The 22676-nt window shown below is 58.0% G+C and overlaps 8 protein-coding genes across 8 annotated transcripts; 7 read left to right on the top strand and 1 right to left on the bottom strand.

Annotated features, from left to right (window-relative positions):
* Positions 1-1709: 1709 nt before the first annotated feature.
* On the top strand, positions 1710-3349 carry THITE_2125660 (uncharacterized protein; the record flags this gene model as incomplete). Its single annotated transcript, XM_003649386.1, has 2 exons — positions 1710-1778; positions 1847-3349. The coding sequence occupies 2 exons, from the start codon at positions 1710-1712 to the stop codon at positions 3347-3349; spliced, it is 1572 nt and encodes a 523-aa protein (XP_003649434.1).
* A 1405-nt stretch (positions 3350-4754) lies between these two features.
* Positions 4755-5941, top strand: THITE_2107965 (uncharacterized protein). Its single transcript, XM_003649385.1, has 2 exons — positions 4755-5506; positions 5578-5941. Exons 1-2 carry the CDS (start codon positions 4925-4927, stop codon positions 5902-5904), a joined length of 909 nt encoding a protein of 302 aa, XP_003649433.1. The 5' UTR covers positions 4755-4924; the 3' UTR covers positions 5905-5941.
* Positions 5942-6515: 574 nt separating this feature from the next.
* On the top strand, positions 6516-9113 carry THITE_2107963 (uncharacterized protein). The gene is made up of 2 exons (XM_003649384.1): positions 6516-7117; positions 7181-9113. Exons 1-2 carry the CDS (start codon positions 6680-6682, stop codon positions 9005-9007), a joined length of 2265 nt encoding a protein of 754 aa, XP_003649432.1. The 5' UTR covers positions 6516-6679; the 3' UTR covers positions 9008-9113.
* A 36-nt stretch (positions 9114-9149) lies between these two features.
* THITE_2107960 (uncharacterized protein) lies at positions 9150-9788 on the bottom strand. Its single transcript, XM_003649383.1, has 2 exons — positions 9425-9788; positions 9150-9375 (listed from the first exon to the last, which is right to left on the bottom strand). The coding sequence occupies exons 1-2, from the start codon at positions 9595-9597 to the stop codon at positions 9351-9353; spliced, it is 198 nt and encodes a 65-aa protein (XP_003649431.1). The 5' UTR covers positions 9598-9788; the 3' UTR covers positions 9150-9350.
* Positions 9789-10104: 316 nt separating this feature from the next.
* Positions 10105-11359, top strand: THITE_2107958 (uncharacterized protein). Its single transcript, XM_003649382.1, has 4 exons — positions 10105-10375; positions 10460-10710; positions 10769-10908; positions 10978-11359. Exons 2-4 carry the CDS (start codon positions 10499-10501, stop codon positions 11115-11117), a joined length of 492 nt encoding a protein of 163 aa, XP_003649430.1. The 5' UTR covers positions 10105-10375; positions 10460-10498; the 3' UTR covers positions 11118-11359.
* An 861-nt stretch (positions 11360-12220) lies between these two features.
* On the top strand, positions 12221-15900 carry THITE_2153038 (uncharacterized protein; the record flags this gene model as incomplete). Its single annotated transcript, XM_003649381.1, has 2 exons — positions 12221-15510; positions 15867-15900. 2 exons carry the CDS (start codon positions 12221-12223, stop codon positions 15898-15900), a joined length of 3324 nt encoding a protein of 1107 aa, XP_003649429.1.
* Positions 15901-16675: 775 nt separating this feature from the next.
* THITE_2141257 (uncharacterized protein) lies at positions 16676-18807 on the top strand (the record flags this gene model as incomplete). The annotated part of the gene is made up of 4 exons (XM_003649380.1): positions 16676-17177; positions 17264-17648; positions 17707-17885; positions 17948-18807. The coding sequence occupies 4 exons, from the start codon at positions 16676-16678 to the stop codon at positions 18805-18807; spliced, it is 1926 nt and encodes a 641-aa protein (XP_003649428.1).
* A 1158-nt stretch (positions 18808-19965) lies between these two features.
* Positions 19966-21494, top strand: THITE_2141256 (uncharacterized protein; the record flags this gene model as incomplete). Its single annotated transcript, XM_003649379.1, has 4 exons — positions 19966-20418; positions 20521-20948; positions 21037-21202; positions 21393-21494. The coding sequence occupies 4 exons, from the start codon at positions 19966-19968 to the stop codon at positions 21492-21494; spliced, it is 1149 nt and encodes a 382-aa protein (XP_003649427.1).
* Between the last annotated feature and the right edge of the window lie 1182 nt (positions 21495-22676).

Genomic DNA, 22676 nt, shown 5'->3' with positions numbered 1-22676 from the left:
TATCTGCTCCATCGCTTAATCGCACTGACGGACTCTGCCTAGCTCGGGAACGAGACCACGGTGTTGGGTGACCAGTGCAAAGAAGAAGTCGCAATTAAGCTGGCTCCAAAGGTCCCACAATTCAAAGGCCGAGTGCCGGATGAGGAGCCACCTACGACACAACCACCGTGGTACTAAGAAACATATCTTGACTCTGCTAACCGCGATATTGAACCAGCCTAACAGATCAGCAATTATATGCTCGGTTGTCGCTCGTCTTGGCATCGGTCGCTGGGGCCCGGGGTCGGAACCAGCAATGCTCAAGTTCGCTCGCCTTTTGTCTAACGGTCTATGGCGGAGCGCAAGACTGTGCTCCTCGCGGGCCGCTGGCCCCCTTTCCGGGTCAGCTGCATAGAGGGATAGTTGGTAGGACGTGGACTAGGCACTTCCACGTATTGTTCCATTATGCGGCATATCTGACAGCCCACCCAGGTAGTTGTTGGGTGTATGTACCTCCGTACCATCATCACAACAACACAACATGCAAGGCCATTGGCTAGTTGTGACTATACTAGGTACATATGAACAGAACACAAAAGACGGATTATCTCCAGGTTGGGCCACACTAGCACACAACCAACCTACCCCGTCTTCGCAAACGGAAATGGTTATTCCCGCACTGTGCCGTAGATAAGTGGTTATGAGGGAAAGTTGACGGTTCGTTGACCGGTGGGTGGCCGGCATCAATTTTAGTCGTTGTTGTTGATGATGATGATGATGATGTTGGCGCTAAACTGCCGGCATCATTGCCATCCAACGACTCATTTGATTTCGCCCCCAACAAACCGGGCACAGCGCGAACCACTCAGGGCTAGGAAGCAACCCGTCCGCCAGGTGCCTGCCGACGCTGGCAATTCGGAACCGGCGGGCTTCAGCTTTCGTGTTACCTGCTCCCGTCTTCCCTCTGCACTCCAGAGAGTGCATTTTAGGCACTTCCTCCTCATGCAGGTCGCCGAGAAGCAACCCGGTGTACTGAGGCGCACGGATGCGGACCTGAGCAGGTTGTCGAGGTGTGGAAGCTCGACCTGGCTGAGTACGATTTCGTGACGGCCCTTGCCGAGCTTGCCGGCGTCCCGACATTGTCGCGCTCAGCGCCGGCGGCCAGAGTGCCCCGGGTCAAGCCGACCTTCAACCCCTCGACCTGCCGCGACGAGTCTGCCAGTCCGCCACAACTATACCTTCTACACAGGCACGCCAGCAGCCAGCTTGGCGATTCATCCACCAGCGGAATATCTACTTCCTGGAGTGCTGACACTGGTGCCGGCGCTCGTAGTCCATAGACGATGCCGTTGCCCCCCTCCCCCTCACCCACCAACCTGCGTCTCGAGCCAACCGTTGGGGGCCTTTTTTTGCTCTACCAATGACAACCCTCAGATTCCGAGGAGTAAGATTCTTTGTGTAATCCGTAGATTCGGACAGTCCACTGGAGTGGCAGGCAGGGCACTTAATTCGAGCCGGGTGGCTGAGCAAGGTTGCAGAACCGCACATGGTGTACAGTACTCCTATCACCCTATAATTACCGGGGGGGAAATCGTGATCGAGTGGTCAAGCGAGCTGCGAATAAGAACAGAACGGGCCGCATTGTTCAACCTGTTTTGCCGCTGCGCTCCGTTGCTCCCAAAAAAACACAACAGCTAGCCCGCTTGCAAGCCGAGCTTGGTGTTGCCGCAATGACGATATCGATGTCGGAATCGCTCAGGGCGGCCACGTCCGTCGTTGGCTCTCTCTTCCTCTGCGGAGTAGGTAACTACCTATCAACTCTCTGCCCACCCGCTGGCCGCTGCGACTGACGGGATCTGCCGCAAAGCTTCTTGTGGTGGCCGGCTATCGAGTTTTGCTGCACCCGCTACATGGCTACCCTGGTCCTCTCCTTGCCAAGTTGACGGCGTGGTACGCGGGCTTCCACGCCGTCCGGAAGAGGCTTCACCTCGAGGTTGCAGATAACCACAAGAAGTATGGCTCCGTGGTGCGGCTCGCGCCGGACCGGCTGGTCTTCAACACGGTCACGGCTTTCCGAAGTATCTACCAGAGCGACCAGGTCATCAAGTCGTACACGTACCAGTCTACATCCAAGGACTTCAGGCCCAACCTCCTGACCGAGCGTAACCTGGACGCGCACCGTGCGAAGCGCCAGCTTATCGGTCAAGCCCTCTCGGACCGTTCCCTGCGTGCCTTCGCGCCGACCATGCTCCAGCAGATCGACACCTATCTCGGACAGATCCTCGCGAATCCGCAGGCTGTGAACATGACGGAGAAGACGCGGCAGCTGGCGCTGGACATCGTCGGGCGGCTGGCCTTCGGCTACGACCTCAAGATGCAGACGCAGCCAGACAATCGCTTCGTCATTAAAGCGATGGGCACCTCACACTACCGTTTCAACATCTACCATCACCTGTACTTCCTCTCTCGGATAGAGCCCACTAGACTCCTCAACTACCTCCAGCACGAGGCTAGAGAAAAGTACTGGCGACTGCTGCAGACCATGATCAAGACGCGCATGGGGCAGGATCGGAAAGCCCAGGCTGACCTCTACTCGTTCATTGCCGATGCCCTAGACGCCCAGCCCGACACCTTGAACAGCGGCGCCATGTGGACCGAAGCCGTCTTCTTCATGGCCGCCGGCGGAGACACGGTGGCGACGCTCATGTGCGCCGCCTTCTTCTACCTGAGCCGCAACCCGGACGCGTACAAAAAGCTGGCCGACGAGATCCGCTCCACCTTCAGCAGCGGCCGCGACATCCAAGCCGGCCCGCAGCTCGCCAGCTGCGCGTACCTGCGGGCCTGCCTCGAGGAGAGCCTGCGCATGTCGCCGCCGGTCGCCTCCATCCTGTGGCGAGAGCAGGACCCCCGAGACGGCAGGCCCTTCGTCGTCGACGGATGCGTGATTCCCCGCGGAACCCTGGTGGCCGTCAGCCCCTACGCGCTGCACCACAACGACGCCTACTTCCCGGACCCTTACGTCTTCCGGCCCGAGCGGTGGCTGAGCGTCCCCGGCAACGAGGAGGCCTGCAGGAAGGCGCACGACGCCCTGGCGGCCTTCTCCACCGGGCCGCGCGGCTGCGGGGGCAAGTCCATGGCCTATCTCGAGTCTAGCCTCGTGCTGGCCAAAACCATCTACTACTTCGACTTTGAGCCGGCGGCGGGCGCGCTGGGCGAGATGGGCGCGGGCAGGCCCGGTGCGCGGGACGGCAGGCACAGGCCGGGCGAGTTCCAGATCTACGACGTCTTTACGGCGCGGCATGACGGGCCTTGTCTCACCTTCCATCCGCGCGGTGACCTCTGCAAGAAGGATCTTGAGGCAAGTGGATGAGAATTGCGGATGTGTGCTCCCTCAGGCTAGTTAGCTTCACCCTGCAGTACCTTGGTACTGCAATAATAGCCCTCCCAGCGTGGATTCTTTCAACTGTTCATTTTTGGCCTGACTGTCGAAGTGCGGGCCGTTCGGAAGCGCCCCGTGGGAGTCTCGGGGCTGCAGCGTGTTACCCAGTTGTCTGCAGTTTCCTTTCGCGACGGTCCTGGTCGACACCAGTATTCAGCGACCCTGACTTCTCTAGCCGCGGCCTGCAGGAGTGCAGGTGGGCACATGCGACACCTCTGGCTGGCTTTGCCGACGGGAAGCGCAGGACTGATTTACCTTAGGCACCTGGTGCCTCGGATGGCGTAGGTAGTCCCACTCTGGTTGGCACCTGGCAATATACAGAACAACGACAGCGTTGTGCTAAGCTTACCAAGCTGAGGTACGATGTATCTTGGTATAATCTTGGTATAATCACGATCGTTCACGCTGGCCCAAGTCTGAAACTGGCTCCTGTGGGACTCGGGGCTTGATCGTCTCTGTTGCGACGTTGGAATCATGCTGCTCGTGTGAGGTACGGTAGGTACCGTAGTAGGAAAATGTAGCACCTAGTAATTGTTCTTTGCCTTCCAGAATGCCAAGATGCATTCCAACATCCAGGAATGATTCCGCTTACAGGAATCATTCCAAGCCCCCCCACTTATCCTACCTCTTTGATTAGCTAAATTCGAACATCGAGACATCAACACTAAGAAGTGTATCCTACCTTCCTAATATAGGTAGATAGTAGGCAATTGCAACTTCCATCTTTGTAGACTACTCCCAACACTTCTAGCTCCCAACAGTTCCTGACATTTCCACTGCTTCCAATACCTCCATCATAGCCATCACTGCCATCACTGCTATCACTGCCATCACTGCCATCACTGCCATCACACCTCTACCGCTTCCAACACCTCCATCACAGCGATCACTGCCATCACTGCCATCACTGCCATCACTGCCATCACTGCCATCATTGCCATCACTGCTATCACACCTCCACCGCTTCCAACACCTCCATCATACCAGGTAGCCATCACTGCTATTACACCGCACCGCAACGCAATACAATACAATGTATCGTATCGTACCGCAATGCAGTGTAAATAGCAGTGCAAACCTAGAATATAGGGCCCTGTAAATATAGCGCATTATAGGGGGCGCTTACTGACTAAGTATAGCTGGAATGATTCCTATATACCGGAATGCTTATAAAGATCTGGAAGGCATCTTGATACAATTGTCAAAACTTTTCAGGCTATGATTCTAGCGCCTACAATGGTTCTGACCCACCAGAGAACCCCGCTGCGGTACGGACGTCGTGCTACGCCGCCCACTTCCAGTCTCTCCGCTCCAACACCCCCATTACGGCCGCCAGCCGGTTTGCAGGTGATCAGGCAACCTCTGGATGCAACGTGATTGGACGCCAGCCGAGTCACAGCTCCTGCAGCCCCAACTGTTGCCGACAACTTCACGTTTGCTCCATTCCAGCCAGCGTTGGAGCGTCGTTTTTCTCGCCTGCAGTCCCAGTGAATGAAGGAATGAACGATGCCGCCAGAAGACGGGACGGCACCACAGCAATTTGGCGCCGCCATGGATCCAAATGCGGCCGCGAGGCAATTCGCTCTGATCTTGTCAGAAGACGAACTCTGCCAGCAGACTTTCGGGCGCTATTACCCGTTCCTCGCCTACCCGCCTGAGCGTCCCGTGGTGTTCGTCAAGTTTGGTGGGCCCGAGAAGCAGGCCGAGGCAGACATGCAAAGGCTGGCCTGGGAATGGCTGCGCCAGCAACGCGAGAGGGACCCCGGCTGCAACATCGATGTTCCCGAAGTCTTCAAGGTCTTCAGCAGAGACAATGCCACTTTCATCATCATGGAGCTTCTCGCGGCCACCCAGGTCAAAGATTTGGCCAAAACATTCGATCCTATCACCTGGAAGCAGAACAAGGCTCAGTACTACGACATGATCACGGAGGGAATCCGTTTGCTGAGCCTCATACCGGTCCCACCGGACGCGACTCCTGGCCCATACAGCCGCGACAAACACCGCATCAAACACATACTCTTCAGAGACCAAGAAGCCCCACACATCTACAACACCGTTCAGGATTTGGAAGACCACTTGAACAGGGTACGTCCATTCACAATGACTTCGGTTGTATGTATGTACATAAGGTACCGTTGCTAACGGCGACTTTACAGATTGCAGTAGTGGCGTACCAGCATCTGCCTGGCCCGCCTCCCAAAGTCGCTCTCGAGAAGGAGCTCGTTTACTGTTACACCGATTTCAACGACGAAAACTTCATGTTCACCACTGACCCCGACGGCCGCCCTCGTCTCTACATTATTGACTTCGAACACGCCTCGTTTCTACCACTCAGCTTCCTCTCCTACGCTGTGCTGGGACGCAAACCCCGCTTCTCCACGGGCAAGTGGATCCGAGAGAAGCTGGGCCCCTCTCTGCCGCAGAACAATATTGAGGTCATGCAGAGAATAGATTATCTCTTCCAAATAGGCCTCGAGGACTGAAAGCTGGAGCTGAGTGGGCCCATGCAGGATGCAGAGAAGTGCACCTCTTCCAGCCTGGGAGAGGCACGGAGGTCTAATACATAACATGCTGGAGGAGACCTGCCAGGGGCCCACGAGCGCAATGTGCCTGGCGAGGGGAGTCATGTGTGCTCGGTATGCGACAAGGGAACTCGATGGCCGTCAACGCGCTGGGCGTGAACTGAGCAAGAATCAAGTTCACAGCCCAGTTCGTGAGCGTGGTAATAGCGTTGCTCAGAGCCCGCACCTCGACGGGGAATATCTTGTGCTGAGCTAAATGTGAGAGTGGAGGCAGTATGGCAGCGGTCGCCGTTGTAGGCGATCCATATTCGGTGTGTATGAATGTAACTAGGTGTATTCCGTACTGTCCGTATCTTCGCTGGCCGGCACTCGCCTTCTCTGTTGGTGGATGGATCATCTCGTAATTTCGTCCACTCGTCATTTCTTCGTGTCCAAGCCTTTGACTATGCCCTCTCCGACCCTGGTCTTTTGAACTGCCCCACAAATCCCCGTTATTTGAGAAGGTGTCCGGATATACGGAGTAACTACCACAGTAATGGTGTGTATTCCGTACACTGGGAGTGTAAATTCGGCACCACTGACCCCTGATGTTGGGGGCCGAAATGATGGCCGCGTGGCTCGGCAAACCCTGCATGCGCTGGTGCCTGAAATTCCGCGTCAGGTCTTCAGTATGCCTCCATTCAAGGCCTCACCAGGTCATCAACGGTCCTCCAGATCGCGCGGGGCATCTGGAGCCATGCCAGGCTTACGATCGATCTTCGGGCGCCTCCGGCGTGGTACACCGTCGACAGCATCGACACCATCGACACCACCGACACCGCCGGCGGCGCCAGCAGAAACGGAGCAGCAAAAAGCGTTTCACGAATGGATGCTTCTCGAGACTCAGAAGAGTGATATCCATCGGCAGTTCAAACTTGCTCGCCGTTCTGATCCCGCACAGCGGTTCGCCGAAGCAGAGGTCCGGAAGTGGGCCGCCGCCAAGCAGCATGAGCAGACCGCGGCGAACTCGGCAACATGCGACGAGCCCGCCAAGCAGAATGGCATCTACAGGGAGCTGCGAGACCCTTACGAGATCCGCGTGCTGGAAGTGCTACCCGGCGTTGGCGACGAGACGCTGCGATGCCATCTGGTCCACTGCTCCGTGGAATTCGAGTTGAAATTCCCCCACCCCAAAGTCAGTCTAACTCGTCCACCAGGGAGAAGTTATTTACAATCAGACTCACGCCGCAGGAACCAGGTCCAGTACGCCCTATCCATGCAGGATCTTACCCAGCCGGTGTGGTACACCGCTCTGAGCTACGTCTGGGGCCCGCCGAATTTCGAAGCGACGATTGAGTGCGACGGGCAGGCCTTGCCCATCACGCGGTCTCTCGAGACCGTGCTGCGCCGTTTTCGCTTGCCAGACTGCTCCGGCTTCATGTGGGTTGACCAGATCTGCATCAACCAGAACGACCTCCGAGAGAAGGAACGGCAGATCCCGCTCATGGCCTCCATCTACCGGCATGCGCTGAACACCATTATTTGGCTGGGTGAAGGCAACGCCGAGTCCGACGCGGCAATGGATCTCCTGCGAAAGCATGGCGACCCACGCAAGATGATTCTCACCGAGTCTGATCCTAACGAGTTTAAGCGGGTGCTCCCGCCGCCCGACGACAAGATCTGGAGCCATGTCTGGGATCTGCTTTCGCGCCCATGGTTCACTCGGGTCTGGGTAATTCAAGAATTTGTTCTCTCCCAGGACCCGTGGCTTGTCTGCGGTGCCAGTTTTCTGCCGGGGAAAGCCCTCTCTGTCGCGTGCCAAGATTTCATGGAGCACGGCGTCGCTCGGTGGCTGATGCCGAAGCTCGGTGACTTCGACGCCGGGAACAAGAATGCGAGCGGTTGGCGTGGGACGGATGTGTTTGAGTCGACATGGGAGCTCTGTTCCATGAAGAACCAGCAGGCATCATCAGCAAACTTACCGCCCCTCATCGAGCTGCTCGCCAGCACGCGGAAGGTGCAGTGCTACGATGCCCGAGACAGAATATATGCACTCCTCGGCATCTGTAGTCACGCCGACAGAGCAGCTATTCGACCCAGTTACGCCCCAGAGTGGACTGACGCCAAGCAATACCGTGCCTACGCTACTTACTTCATCACCCAGAACACATTGCGAGCACCCTCATGGATGCTCTTATGTGTTGATCACGAACCCTCGCCCGATCTCCCTTCCTGGGTTCCAGATTGGAGAAAGCCCCGCCAGACCGTGTCGCTAGGGTTTGCTGACACCAAGACAAGGCCCTACAACGCGGCCGCGAAGTACGAAGGCCTGATCTTCGTCCGTCGATTCCCTCAGACTGCTCCTTTTGTGAAGGGTCAGAACGAGGAGGAGCTCTGCCTGCTCGGGTTGGTGGCAGACACGCTTGCAGTGGTCAGCGACGTCTTTTGCGACCCCGACGTCAGCCTTGCAAACCCAACAACGGAAAACACGACGCTGATATCTGCCGTTGAATTCGTCTTGCAGCACTCTGGGCAGATAACAGCAGAACCTGACGGGCTCTTCGAAACGCTCTGGCGCACGCTCGTGGCGAACAAGGACAATTCGTTCGTGTCGTGGCCCAGCTGTACCTATGCCGAGATCTTCAGCCTCCTTCTTGACGAGTCCACCGGACGATCGCCCACTCTACCGGGCCAGACGTACTCGGCTCGCCAGAAGCTCCCCGAAGGCAGCAGCGATAGGCTGGATCTGAACAGCCTTGCCGCCTTTCCGGACTGGCAGATCTTCCAGGCCGCCCGCATGGCACTGATCAATGCGCTGCGCAACCGGCGCCTGGGAATCACCGAGGCCGGTCGCCTCGGCTTGTTTCCTCGTCACGGCAAAGTGGGCGATACCGTCTGCGTGGTGCAGATCAGCGACGTCCCTTTCCTGCTGCGGGCGGCCGAGCAGAGCGGTAAGTATTGCTTGGTAGGGGAATGCTACGTGCATGGGATCATGAAGGGCGAGGTGGTGGAGCAAGAGAAAGCACGGCGTGGTCAGGAGAAGGATGAGGATGGGTGGCCTGGGGAGCTCATCACCCTGGTATGACGGCCGTGGCTGTCTGACAATATAACTCTGTCGAAAAAGAAAGAGAAAAAGAGAAAAAAAAATCGCCACGAACAGATGAGGCCCGTACATGAATACTGAGAGTGCTTGGCTCCCAAGGCCTCCAAAGCTTATCTCAGACCTCAGACCAGTATTGGGCTGAATTGGCTCACTGCGCGGGCCTCAAACCGGCTTAGCCTGCAACACTGCCCCACTACACTGCCTACAGCCAATCAGAGCGCCCATTGCAATTTGAGCCCATACTGGTCTGAGGTCAAAATTCGCGATTTGACCCGATCAGGGCACGCAACAAGCAGGGCGAATTGCGCCGACGGCCACAACGCCATCAAATCGAGGTGAATTGGCAAGCTGTAAGTTGATCCGCAATAGCCAGATAATACGCTTTCTAACGGTGCCCAGGAAGATGCCTGCGAACCTAGGAAGATGCCCACGCGTTGGCCAGGATGCCCGCGAACCCAGGAAGATGCCCGCGTTGGCCAGGAGGATGCCCGCAAGCCTAGGAAGATGCCCACGTTGGCCAGGAGGATGCCCGCAAGCCCAGGATGCCCGCGATCAAGCTCGTTACAGGCCATTTTCTACACCCTCTGAGCTACAGTTCGGCAATACAGTTGGATCAAAGGGGGGAAAAACAGGCTCTGAGGTTCGCCTAGATGAGCACAACGTCGCTGTCAAATTTGATCGCGTTTGACCCAATGGTGTGGAAATTGAGGGGGGGTCATCGACTGGAAAGAAAGGCGTGCCCAACCCAAGAAATTACGTTGGAGGCAACCATCCAGGAAAACACCGCAGCTATATATACAAAAATAGGCGCAATAGAATCGCCTGCCAACGGCGATCTTCAGACTGTAATTGCCTTCGCGATACAATGCGTGGTGGTGGAGATATTGGCGAGTGATTGCATCACCTTTTTGCGGCTCCCATACAAAACCGTGCCCAACCCCCCCCCCATTCTGGAATTTTGTCCTCAGACCTCTTTCAAAGGCGTTCTCTGTAAAAAGTGGGCCAGGTTCTCAAAAGGGTCTAGCGGACAGCGTTACATACAAACTAGTATGGGATTACGTCTTGGCAGGCCTGGGCACAGACCTCTCCCGGCAACAGAGAACGCAATGAAAGAGGTCTGAGGGCTGAGATAATCCAAAGCCCTTTCTGGATGCTCAACGACCGAACGGTCGTTCCTGCGGCGCTTCCCGTTTCTGCGTGACACCAGCCTCACCTGGTACAATTGGCGAGAATGGGGCTTGCTGTCCAGCCAGAAATAATGGATGACCTCACATGCTGTCGCGATCCCCAGAATGGAAACCGGCCTCTGTTGAGGAGACATTGTTGGAAGGCACGATGCACGGCACAGACGTAAGATACCTGATTTCAAGTGACTCCTGCTGGGCTCGGGGAGCCAGGAAACCATCCACCGAACAATCCACCAACCTACCATAGACACCTGTTTCTGCCAGGCACGGCCTCGACACTTCAGCCATGGCGCTGCAGCCCAACTTTGCAGCCATTGCCGCTACACTTGAGGAGCTGGCGCAGCAGTATCGGCTGTTTGCCAATCTGCAGGCGGCGGACCTAGGTGTTCGTTTGACGCAGGTTCCGGATGCCCTCAACAACCAGATTACGACACTCCAACAAAACGTGATAGCACTACGGGTAAATATGCAGCGCATCGAACACATGTTGAAGACGAGGTGGGCGGGACACACACACAATGGCGGGTAACTCCAACTAACACCTTGCTCGTGGCAGGGATTTCAACGCAACCGCATGCATCATCAACTCCACGGTAACCCGACAAGACCACCCGCTCCTACCTCTTCGGGACATCCGGACGGGACAAGAGATTCCACACTTTTCGGCTACTGTCTCGGCCATTGCGGGCATGCAGGGTAAGCCATCTTGATGGTTCCTATTTACGCGGGAGGATACTGATGGAGACATGGTGCTGGTGGCTGTAGGTGATACGCTTGACCCAATCTTGGAGGCACTGGGTTTGCCAACTACAGGCACGGTGGCAGAGAAACGGAGGCGGTTGATGTCGGCGATCGGCGTTGGGACGCACTGTGGGGCGGCGGGCCGACAGGCGAAGGAGCCTTGAGAGCGAAGCTCTGCCAGTACGGGCTAGTACTCATTGGCTTGGACGGGGTGAAGCGCACGTGGCTGCGAGAAGCGTGTATAGTTAAGTGTATAGTAAAGTCACGGCGAGTGTCAGCTCAGCGGGACAGGTTGGAAGAATAGGGCACTGTGTCGATGCTCGGACCCCAAGTCGGAAAACCGAGTTGAAGATTCTCGGTCCCTGAAGCAGCGAGATACCCACCACCCCAGGCAACAGTATTGAGCAGGAATTTGAAATAGGTCTACTATGTAGACCGCCGGAAAGCTGGAGGGCAAGGGTGCAAGAACCCGAAGCGAAGCAACAACAGCGGTTTGGCTGGACAATCCATTGCAAAACCAAGTCCCGAGTCAGAGACGGCTCAAGATGGACGGCATTCAGCCCTGGAAAGAGCATGGCAACTGAAAGGGCTTCATTTTTGTAATCGCTGCTCTTTTTTCCCTTGATGCCCACGATGCCGATGATGTCCACTATGCCCACGATCAACAAGATTTGCAATGAGGAATAAAACCAGAAGAAAATAATGAATATGTTGTCAAACAATTGGGAAAATGCTGCCAAGATCTCCTGTTAAAAAAAAGAGCGACCAGCTACCTTACCAGATAACTCCCGAAAAGCAGCTGCCCGAGGCCTGAGGAGCCCCAGCAGCTGCCCCGCCGTGAGGTTGCTCCCGGACCCGCTGGCGGCCAGACCCACCTGCCCCACGTGCTAATGCGCTTGTATCCGTCGCATTCTGGCCGGTCTCCGCGAAACACGAAAATGTGTCACCAAGACAGGAGCAGCGGGTTGTGCCGACCGTTGATAGTTGCGCCGTTGCTGGCCGCCTGTCATGTTTGCCTTCCTACTTGGCCGCCCGCAAACCGTATAAAACCGCTGACTCGCTCTCTATGCTGGTTTCTCGCTCCTCCGACACTCCACGGTACCGGCAGCTGGCAATGACGTCGAGTCTGCGGTGCGGGTCCCTGGGGATGCTGCGACGGTTTTACACGCAACAACACTCGCGCTCCTGATCCTGGCGCTCCTTGATTGATCCATCAAACCCGTCAGGATCGTTTACGACATTTCGATCGACCCCCGCAACCGCCGTCATGGGGATCTCGGAGGCGCCCGCCGACCCGACGAGCGCTGACGCCGTCGACTTCTCGTCCACGAACCCCTACTCGCTCCACAAGACCGTGCACGCGCGCCGTTCCGAATACGTCCGCCGCCATCGTGTCCGCATAAAGGTGGGCACATGGAATGTCGCCGCGTGCCCCGGCACCGATAAGGACCTTGCTCGCTGGTTCGTGGACGGCGAAGGCCTTGACCCCGCCCTCGGGTCGGCGGAGCCGCCGAACAATGGCGGGGCGGGAGGAGACAAGGATCTGGATGGCTCGCCGGACGAGAAGCCGATACAACTCGTGGAAAGCGGCAGGATCGGGCTCTATGTCCTGGGACTCCAGGAGGTTAATGTCCTCTCGGCCCCGGGCCAGTACATGACCTGGATCTACGCCGCAGACACCGCGATAGCTGACAAATGGAAGGCGGCCATGGAGGCGGCTTTGCCGGACGGCTTTCGGCTCATAGCCGCAGAGCAACTGGCGGGAATGCTGCTGCTCGCCTACGCTGCGCCTGAGCTCGCCCCCACCATCAGCAATGTCAGCACGACGACCGTCGCGACTGGCGCTCTGGGGTACCTGGGTAACAAGGGCGCCGTGTGCGCCCGCCTCGTCTTAGGAGAGACTACCCAGCTGTTGTTCGTCAACAGCCACCTGGCAAGCGGAGTCGAGGACTACTACTTGGAGAGGCGGACAAACCAGATCCAGCAAATAGTGGCCCAGGCTCGCTTCGCCCCCATTTCCATTGCTGGCGTTTCCGAGGACGAAAAAGGCAAGATTGGTGACGAGGACTTCGCATTTTGGTTTGGCGACCTGAACTTCCGCCTCGACCGTCTGCCTGGCGACGATATCCGGCGACTGCTGTTGCTCCACACACGGGGTGAGTATGACTTGTCGAAACCAGCACTACACCGCGAAAGCTCGCTTGAGGGCGAGCCGATCGTGGTCGATAGCCTGTCGTCCTCCAGCGACGATGATGTGAACCCGGAACTTGTCGAGCCGGTTGTTGAGGAACAAGCGCAAGACAAGGCCGGAGACAAAGCCGCCGGCGCCGTGGATGCCGATGAGGACTCGCTGGCGCTCCCGGACCCCGACGAAGTCCCTCCGGATCCCCATGATGACCCCGCCTCCCTTCAGTCCACGCTGGACTCCCTTCTTCCGCATGATCAGCTCAGGCGCCTGATCAAGGAACGCAGGGTTCTGCACGACGGTTGGAGAGAAGGCCCCATCAGCTTTCTGCCGACCTACAAGTATGATGTTGGGACCGTCGCGCTGTTCGACTCCAGCGAGAAGCGTCGCCCGCCTAGCTGGTGCGACCGGATCCTGTACCGCACGCGAAGGGATCTGGAAGAATATCAACGTAGGGTTAAGGAAGAGGAGGAGTCACGCAGGAAGGATGAGGAGATGAAGGCCCGCGGCATGGATGAAGCCGCTGATGATGACGTCCTGTTTTCCTACGACCCCGATATCGACGGCGAGGATCAACCAAGCTCGGCTGGCGTCGAGTACGACGCCTATGATGCAGACGAGGACGGAGGCGGCGGGCAGCTTTCTCACCACAGCAAGGAAGAGAGGATACGCCTCGATCTTTACACCTCTCACCAGCGAATTACCTCGTCGGACCACAAGCCTGTCAGTTCCATTTTCACGCTTGATTACGACGCTGTCGTGCCGGAACTGAAAGCAAAGGTGCATGCCGAGGTTGCGCGAGAGCTCGACCGGGCAGAGAATGAGGGGCGACCAGGCATAACCATTGTCGTAGACCATCACGATCCCCGACGGGCCTTGAGACAAGATAACTCGGGGTCTTCTGTTCATGTAGACTTCGGGGAAATCCGGTTCCTACAGAAGGAGACATCGTCACTGACTCTGGCAAACACTGGCCGGACCCCCGCGATACTCTCCTTTGTCGAGAAGCCAGCAGGCGACGACTCGGAGGCGGAGGAGCCCAGCCAATTCCAGTGGCTGACGGCATCCTTCGTGCGCTCAGAACCTGCCGAGGACAGTTCGGAGGCTTTCGACCTCGGCAAGGAGGTGACACTGGAGCCCGGCGAGACGGTAAACGCTGAGCTCAGTGCCCTGGTTGACGATATCTCCCTCGCCCGGATGCTCAACGAGGGGCAAGCAGCCCTCGAAGAGGTCCTTATTCTTCGGGTAGCCGACGGTCGAGATTACTTCATCCCGGTACGAGCCTCCTGGGCGCCCACCTGCGTCGGCCGCTCCGTTGTGGAACTTATTGGTGTGCCCAACGGCGGGATACGGCCGTTTGTTAAACGCCTATCGACGGAACGAGGGATAACTGGTTCCATCCCCTACGACCTCCCCGTGCAGCAGCCGGTGCCCAAGGAGCTGTTGCAACTGACCGACGCCATCGAGGCCCTCACCCAGCGCGCGCTGGCCGACGCCCAAATGCTCGAACACTGCGCCGTCCCGGAGGATCCAGGCTGGCCGTTCGACGAAGCCACTTGCAAGTCCACCGACACGGACACGCGAACCGCGCACATCGTCGCCATCCTCGACGCCCTCGACCAGGACAAGCCAATCCAACCCACCTTCGCCCCCGAAACGCCCTCCCTCGAGCGCCTCGAGGCCGTCGCCCAGACCCTCGTGCTCTTCCTCCGCGGCCTCACAGACGGCATCATCCCCGCCCCCGTCTGGCACCGCATCGAGCAGGCCGCTGCCACGTCGTCCATCCCCTCCCTCGCCGCGAACCCCAACAGCAACAGCACCGACTCACCATTACAACTTCAAGACAACCCCACCGCCGACGAGGACCGCGCCACAATCCTCGACATCCTCCAGTCCAACCCGCACCACAACATCGCCTTCGTCTTCCTCACCACCACCCTCGCGCGCGTCGTCGCCGACCTGGCGCCGCTCTCCAAGACCGAGCTGGATCTAGCCAGGCAGGATCCTTCCTCCTCCTCCTCAAATCCCTCCCCATCTTCGCCCTCCTCCTCCTCCTCCTCCTCCGCAGCACCCGGCACCTCAGCAAGAGGTCTAGGCGGGGTCCTCGCCGCCGGGGCGGGCGCGGCGAGGAGGGGCTTCGGGTTCGGCAGGCGCAGCACGAATGCCAGTGCTGCCGTGCTGGAGGCGGCCGCGGCCGTGGGGCGGAGGCGGGCGAGGGAGAGGCGTGTGGCGGAGGTGTTTGCGGAGATTGTGTGTCGCGATGGTGGCGGTGGTGGGGGGGAGGCGGGTGGTAAGGCACGGGAGAAGGAGAGGAGGGCGGTCGCGGAGAGGAAGAGGAGGGTTTTGGAGCTGTTTTTGAGGCGCCGTGGGGAGTAACATCAACCGGGCGGGAGGCAAGATACTGTGCATGGCGTTTGCACTTGGCGGCGAGTGTCTGTTGGCTGTTGTTTATGCTGTGCTTTCTACATAGTGTTTTGGGTGGAGTGATAGCAGTGCTGGTTGGAGTCCGGTTGTCGAATTGGAACACTGGTGTTTGTGTGGACTGGTCTGGGTTTGGTGATGGGTTTCGTACGGCGTATACTACGTGTTACCGGTATCATCACTGCTTGGCTAATCGCTTAGACACGAAGAGTTTAACGTTGCATTAATCACTCAACGTGCTGTCTCCTGTTCGCATTTGATGGTCGTATTCTTAAATGCTGACCTTCAAGCTTGCTCCACAGAATAGCCCGCTCCAAGGCGGGTGCTCGCTCTCCCCATGATGCTGGAACAAAACCGGAACTGAGATTGACAGGACACTTGATTGAATTGCAAGCTTTAGTCTCCTGGGCTGGATTATATGATCCATTCCATAATGCGCGGGATCACGGTCTATTCTTAGCAATTTGCCTATACAGGCTAAAGTAAACGTCCTTGTCTACATGTTCCCGAACCGTTATTCCTGGCTGACGGAGGGGAGAACCTGGTCACAGACCAGGCGAACCAGTAGCCCGGTTCAACTCACCAGTCAGATCACTTGGCATGATAATATAGCGTGGTGGCCTTTCATAATTGCCACGGGATGGTTGATATTGGACAATATGAACGATCCCAGGGGGGTGACGCGGGGGATCTGCCAAGCGGGCCTCGACTTTCCGCTACAATCGCTGCATTGCGATGATGCTTTGGCCTTCTCATTTGTAGCCTTGACATCGTCGGAACATGCCCACTGTCCCTGTGCCGTCCTCACCAGGAAGGTCGCCGGCAGCGAGCAACGTAACACCCGGACTCGCCACATCCCGCAGCAACTCGGATCCCGCTCGCCTGGCCAGTTGGTGGGACGTTCCTTGCTTCGGATCTAATTTGCCCAAGGGAGCCAGAGATCGACAGAGGAGCGCCTGACTCCAGATACGGATCTTCCCGGCTTGGGTACAAAATGCGCTGGATCTTGGCATATCCTTCTGCTTTGGTCTCAGCGGTGAGACCTAGGGCTTCCGCTCCTCTGCTTTTGGACCGCTTTGAGCGGTAGCCTCCTTGTACCTGAGGACAGACCACGCAATGCGAAGCTTCCACCTGCTCCTCTGGGGCTTGGTTGCCCACGTGCCCCTGTCCGCAGCCAGAGCGAACTGCCCGCTGTATGGTCCGCTGTTCCCGCTGCCGACAAAGCTCCTCCAGAACCCCACGCTCAAGGCGGTGGCGGCAGCGGTGGACGACGCCTTCGTCAAAAACATCGACAGCGACAACAGCACGGGCTCCAACTACTTCTCGTATGCCGTGGAGGTTTTCACAGGGAGTGAAGACCAGCCGCTATGGTCGCACTACTGGACGGCCCCGAGCCTCAAGTACTTCAACTCCACCGGCGTCAGCAAGGTGGACACCAACACTGTGTTTCGCATCGGCAGTATCACCAAGATCTTCACCGTTCTCACCTTCCTAGCGACAGTGGGCGATGGCATCTGGAATGACCCAATCACCAGGCATCTGCCCGAAATCGAGAGCATAGTCTGGCGCGCCTCGGGCGGGCCCATCTGGACGCCCGACTGGGAGTCCATCACGGTTGGCTCCCTCGCGAGTCAAATGTCGGGTCTGATACGAGACTGTACGTCCAACTGCACCTGACCGCGACCGGCTCGCTAACAAGGGTAGACGCTCTCCTCGGCGAGCTCAGTTACCAGATCAATCTGACCGACTTGTACAGCATGGGCTTCCCGCCGCTTCCCAAATCAGACTACCCCCCCTGCGGCACATGGCCAACCTGTGATAGGGCACAACTGTTTACAGGTCTTTCGAAGCTGCCACCGTCGTTCCCGCCGTTCGAGACGCCAGCATACTCGGACATCGGCTTTGTCCTGCTGTCCTATGTGGCGGAGCGCATCACGGGAAAGCCCTTCAAGACGCTGGTCACGGACACCGTGTTGAGGCCGCTCAACCTCACGCACACGTTTGTGGAGGCGCCTGATGATTCGCTGGGCATCATCCCGGGAACTAGCCGGGCAACGATGTGGGGTGTCTCGCTGGCCGAGGAGTCTGCGTAGGTTCTCCGGTGGATGGCGTTGAACGGGCTCGGAAACTCTGCTAACACTGGCAAGCACCGGCAACATGTACGCGTCTGCCGGCGACTTGTCGTCGCTTGGGCGAGCCATTCTCCGCTCAACGCTGCTCAAGCCTGCCGTGACCCGGCGCTGGCTCAAGCCGGTAGCCTTCACATCCGATCCGAGGGCGCTAGTGGGGATGCCATGGGGCATCAGACGGGTTGACCTGCAGACAAGTGAGGCCGCTTACTCCTGACACTGGATGCAAGCCTACCTAACTTGGGCCCCTCGACTCCAGATCAGACCTACCAGTTTGTGCACACATTCGACAAAGTCGGCAGCCTGGGCGCCTACAGCTCTCTCCTTGCCGTGATCCCTGAGCTTGACATCGGTTTCACCGTGCTGGCCGCCGGCATCCCTCCGGCGGGGCTGACGACCGCCATCGCCGAAGCCCTGGCCGACACATACATCCCGACGCTATACTACCTCGCCCGCGCCCAGGCAAACGCCACCTTTGCCGGACACTACAGCCACGCCAGCCTACTCATCCCTTCGAACAGCACCACCACCAACAATAGCACCTCAACCCGCAAACCACCACCTCCTCCTTACGCCAACGATGCCGCCGCCGCCACCACCACCACCAGCAGCAGCCCGACATCCCGTCCCTCGTCCACCACGTCCCCCTCTAACGCAACCAGCACTACCACAACCCTCCCCTCCACCCCGACAACGCTCAACTCCTCCCTGACCATAACCGTCGACCCGATCTCGCCAGGCCTCAACGTGACCTCCTGGCTCTCCAACGGCACGGACATGGCCTTACTGGCCGTCGCGCTCAGCAACAACGTCAGCGCGGCGTACCTGCCGCTGCTGCGGCCGTCGGTGCGGCTGTACCCGACGGGGCTGGAGGAGCCGATCGCCGAGAGCGACGGCGGCGGGCGGCGGGTCGCGTTCAAGGCCGTCTTCGAGGACCTCGGCGGCGACGCGGTCGCCGGCGGCGACTTCGTGACCGACTGCGCCTCCTGGGTCGGCGTCACTGGCGTGGTGTATGCCAGTCGGCCGTTGGATATGTTTGTTTTTGAGATCGCGCCGGATGGGGTTGTCAGGGCGGTGGTGAATGAGGCGTTGAGGGTGAGGTTGGTGAAGGTGGATTGACGGAGGGAGGAGGGCGGAGAGTAGGGGAGTTTGGGAGGGGTGAGAATGTAAACGGGGCTTGGAGAGGGGGGTGCTGGGAGCTAGGGAAGGAAAGCGGTGACAATTGCGCTGGGAGAACTCGGTGTTGCGAGTTTAGGGTGATGAACTAGTCGCTCAGGAGGTGTGTGTGTCTATTGTGAGTGCTGTGGGTTGGTCACCGGCATGGTCCCTTGAGCTTTCAACTTGCCGTGTTTCGTAGCCCTTCTTGCCTCCATACTTGTCCGTCCAACAGACGCCAGAGCCGTTGATGAGGCTTTCTGGCTCCAGCCACATGCACAGGGTTTGTCCTACACAGAGGTCCGGCTTCTGGCCCATCCGTGCCAGCTGTGTGCTCGGAATAGAGTGCGGCAGGCGCACAGATGGGAGGTCAGAGCGGGCCAGGTCAGTGCTTGTCTGAGCCATGTGGTGAAGACCGTTGCTATGCGCAGCAGTGATCTTGCGGAGCTTGCGGGTGCCGACGCACGTCTAATCCGACGACAAGGCAGCTTGGCAGGTCCATAGTTATATTCCGTAGTTCGTGTAGGAACGCTGCTCTTGCTCCGGCCAGTAACATAACGATCAGATCCCGGTGGAGGCTGAGTTCTTGACCGTGAAGTTGTTGACCCGACTGGCCCCTAGCCCACCGAAGCCTCTTGCGAAAGTCCGGGCAGTGCCCAACACAAACTCGTACGTCAACATGAAAACTTCCCAAGTCACATGCTCGCATCACCAAGTTGATAAGCGCCTCAAAGCATGACGCACAGTGCAGGTCTCGTCCACATACGCTGCTTGTGTCATGTTGAGCTCGTCCACCTTCGTTTTTGTCAGGTGCTCACGAAGCTTTGCCCAGCGGACGACTGAGCGCCGATACGCCGATGCGTCACCTGCCCGAGAGGGCTACAAACCCTTACTGTGGTGGCTTGTGATGGCTTGCCAGAAACATCTGCTCATGCGTCATCCATAGCATAAGTTACGCGGCCATCTGCCAGCGGGCCTTTAACACTGAGACGCCACCTCCCCAAATGCCTCCTGCCGATTACGTTTCTCATCTTCACACCTTCGCTGCTCCCGCTGAGCCGGGCGGACAACACAGGCCCTTGCTTACCGTCCAGATTCCATTTCCCCGGGCGGCCCCTAACCATGCGGTTGAGCCAGCTGATTCTGCTGCTAGTCGCCGGACTCGTCTGGGCCCAGACACTTGAGGATATCTTGACTGCTGAGAGCGCCACGCTGTCGACCCTCAATGCCTGGCTGACCTCCGAGCAGCTTGTCCTTTCGATCCTCAGCAACGCCCAGGGCGTGACGCTACTCGCCCCCAGTAACAACGCGCTCAACCAGCTGTACAACTCCTCGCTTCTCACCCAGCTCACCGTGGACCCCAACTTCTTGACCGCCTTCCTGAGCTACCATGTCCTCAGCGGCGAGTTCTTCGTCTCCAACTTCCTCAACACCCAGGCGGCCACGGTCCCGACGTTTTTGAACCAGCGGGCGTACAGCAACGTCACCGGTGGCCAGAAGATCCAAGCCCGCTCGAACAACGGCACCATCACGTTCATCTCGGGCAATGGAGCCCAGTCGAACGTCGAGGCATACGTACGCCCCATTCCCTCCCATCATCACCCACCCATCCCAAGCCGGACTTTGGCGGAATAATAGATCCCACTAACCTTGACAAAACCCCCCCACCGCCCGCAGGACCTCAACTACACGAGCGGCACCCTGCACGTGATCGACACGGTATTGACGATCCCGGGCAGCCTGACGGACACGCTGGTGGCGGACGGGCTGACGGCGGCGCTGGGCGCGCTGCGGCGGGCCGGCATCGAGAGCGTGCTCAACCTGGCGTCGGACGTGACCGTGTTCGTGCCGACCAACGGGGCCTTCAGCGCGGTCGGCAGCCTCGTCGACGCCATGACGGTCGAGCAGCTGACCGCCGTGCTCGACTACCACGTCGTGCAGGGCAAGGTGCTCTACAGCCAGCTGATTGCCGGCGGCACCGCGCTGACGGCGCAGGGCGCGACCGTGAACTTTCGGGTGATGAACGGCTCCCTGTTTGTGAATAGCGCGAGGGTCGTGGCCGCGGATATCCTGGTGGCGAACGGGGTCGTGCATGTGCTTGATGGGTTTGTACCCCGCCCCAAAACGCCGTCTCCTCTCGTACATCCACCTGATCTTGGGAGAGAATCGTATTGCTAACAGACTGGCCAACAGAGTGCTGAACCCCGACAACACGACCGCCACGCCCAACCCGACTGCCAGTTCCCAAGAACCGGCGTTCAACGGCGCCACGACTACCGTGGCTGGTGTCCCGTTCACTTCGGAGATAGTCACTGCCACAAGCACAAGCGTCGCTACGAGTCCTGGCCCGACCTTCACTGTTAGCGGAATACCCTATGAGGCCGTGGCTGCGCCGACGAGAGCGGCGGCTCTGGGAGTGGCTGTACTGTTGGGTGGTGCAGCCATCTTCGTGAACTTTTGAGAGAGCTTGTGCTGGAGAACAAACTGAGTGCAGAAATTTGGGAGATAATATTGTGAATTACTTGGAAACGCAAACTGTTTGTTACTAGCCACAGGCCGCGTTGCCTTCTTCTGGATGGGAGTGTGCGCGCTGGCTCGATGAAGTAGACGAACTTATGTTGTCACACACCCTTGAGATTCCCCATAACTAAAGTTAGACAGAAGCATGGCGGTAGCCCCGTTGTCCATTGCGGGCTCTGGACTGTGAGTGACTGGCGAACTTGTCGATGAACTGGCTGGACAGCTTTCTTGGTCAGGCCCGCCACGAAGGAAGGGTGTTGAAAGGATTGCAACTCTTCTGTAATTCAGGATGTATCTTGGCCTGTTCTAATCTGCAAGGCACCACCGCAGGAAGTATTGGGTTCCCAACCTCCGAATGGAGGCGACGCGGTCGCCCATGATGGTGCCATTCCGGCGCCGCTTTCCCAACAAAACCTTTTTTCGCCAATGTCAACGATGACCGTGTCCCCTCCTTGATGTAAGGAGGATTTGTTTCCAAACTTCAGGCCGTATCCCTCTGTGCCTTTGAGGCATCGTAGGGGATGCTGCATGAGGTGGAGGTGGGCTTGTGACCAGCCAGCATTGAGAATGCAGGCGAAGTTCCGGAAGGGAGCTTGGTGCCTCCAATCTAGGACCAGTGCGTGGATGATTCGATGGTAGGGCGCACAAACGGACTTGCAGTTCATTGCGCCAGCGGCAGGCGAAAACGAGCCCTAAATCCCGCGCCAGAAGAAGGAGAAAGCACCAGTGTTCCTCTGGCGACATGTCTTAGACAAGCCAGGGGCCGATGATGGTGTACGACGCCTTGCTGGTCAGGGACAGGGCGCCCGTCTCCCTTGGAAGGAATCCGGTCAAGTAGTGCACAACCTCGACTGACAACTTTGGAAGTTTCCAAACGGGAATGGGCCTCGGACAGGTCAGGAAGTTGTCGACGTCGTACCGCAGCGCGTTTGCTACAAGTGGGCAGTGCCTTTCGCTCACTCAATTTAGGACGTTTCAGAGACAGCTACCGGATATGGCCGGCTGCTATTCCCTTCACTAGTAAAGAGTTCCTAGGACTGTAAGCTGAGCGAGAAGTTTGCGACAAGTGCCATGAGAAGACGCATCCTCTTGTGACTAAGTCTTAGTATAAATCTTAGCCTAGATAGCGAGCGACTGGTTATCATGCTAAATCAATTAGGGAGACTGCGGAGTGGAGGTCACTTGCGATGAAGATGCGTTTGCATAGACTCCATATGCCAGGAAACCCTGGCGAGAGTCAGCAGGCAAACCCGCCGTTGTCGGAAGAGATACATCACGGATTTCCCCTTGCTCGTGCCCTAGGGCCACCATAC

The sequence above is a fragment of the Thermothielavioides terrestris genome, chromosome 1 (assembly GCF_000226115.1).
Source record: "Thermothielavioides terrestris NRRL 8126 chromosome 1, complete sequence".
In the NCBI taxonomy this organism is placed as follows: Eukaryota; Fungi; Ascomycota; class Sordariomycetes; order Sordariales; family Chaetomiaceae; genus Thermothielavioides; species Thermothielavioides terrestris.
This window is presented reverse-complemented; position numbering and strand designations above follow the sequence as displayed.

Excerpts from the sequence above, each read along its gene's own strand:
- THITE_2107965 (XM_003649385.1), top strand. The coding sequence starts at position 4,925 with ATGCCGCCAGAAGACGGGACGGCACCACAGCAATTTGGCGCCGCCATG. Across the intron at positions 5,507-5,577 it reads TGGAAGACCACTTGAACAGG|ATTGCAGTAGTGGCGTACCA; the intron begins GTACGTCCATTC and ends GCGACTTTACAG.
- THITE_2107963 (XM_003649384.1), top strand. The coding sequence starts at position 6,680 with ATGCCAGGCTTACGATCGATCTTCGGGCGCCTCCGGCGTGGTACACCG. Across the intron at positions 7,118-7,180 it reads TGAAATTCCCCCACCCCAAA|GTCCAGTACGCCCTATCCAT; the intron begins GTCAGTCTAACT and ends CGCAGGAACCAG.
- THITE_2107960 (XM_003649383.1), bottom strand. The coding sequence starts at position 9,597 with ATGGCCTGTAACGAGCTTGATCGCGGGCATCCTGGGCTTGCGGGCATC. Across the intron at positions 9,376-9,424 it reads CTAGGTTCGCAGGCATCTTC|AGCTTGCCAATTCACCTCGA; the intron begins CTGGGCACCGTT and ends GGATCAACTTAC.
- THITE_2107958 (XM_003649382.1), top strand. The coding sequence starts at position 10,499 with ATGGCGCTGCAGCCCAACTTTGCAGCCATTGCCGCTACACTTGAGGAG. Across the intron at positions 10,711-10,768 it reads GAACACATGTTGAAGACGAG|GGATTTCAACGCAACCGCAT; the intron begins GTGGGCGGGACA and ends TGCTCGTGGCAG. Across the intron at positions 10,909-10,977 it reads GGCCATTGCGGGCATGCAGG|GTGATACGCTTGACCCAATC; the intron begins GTAAGCCATCTT and ends TGGTGGCTGTAG.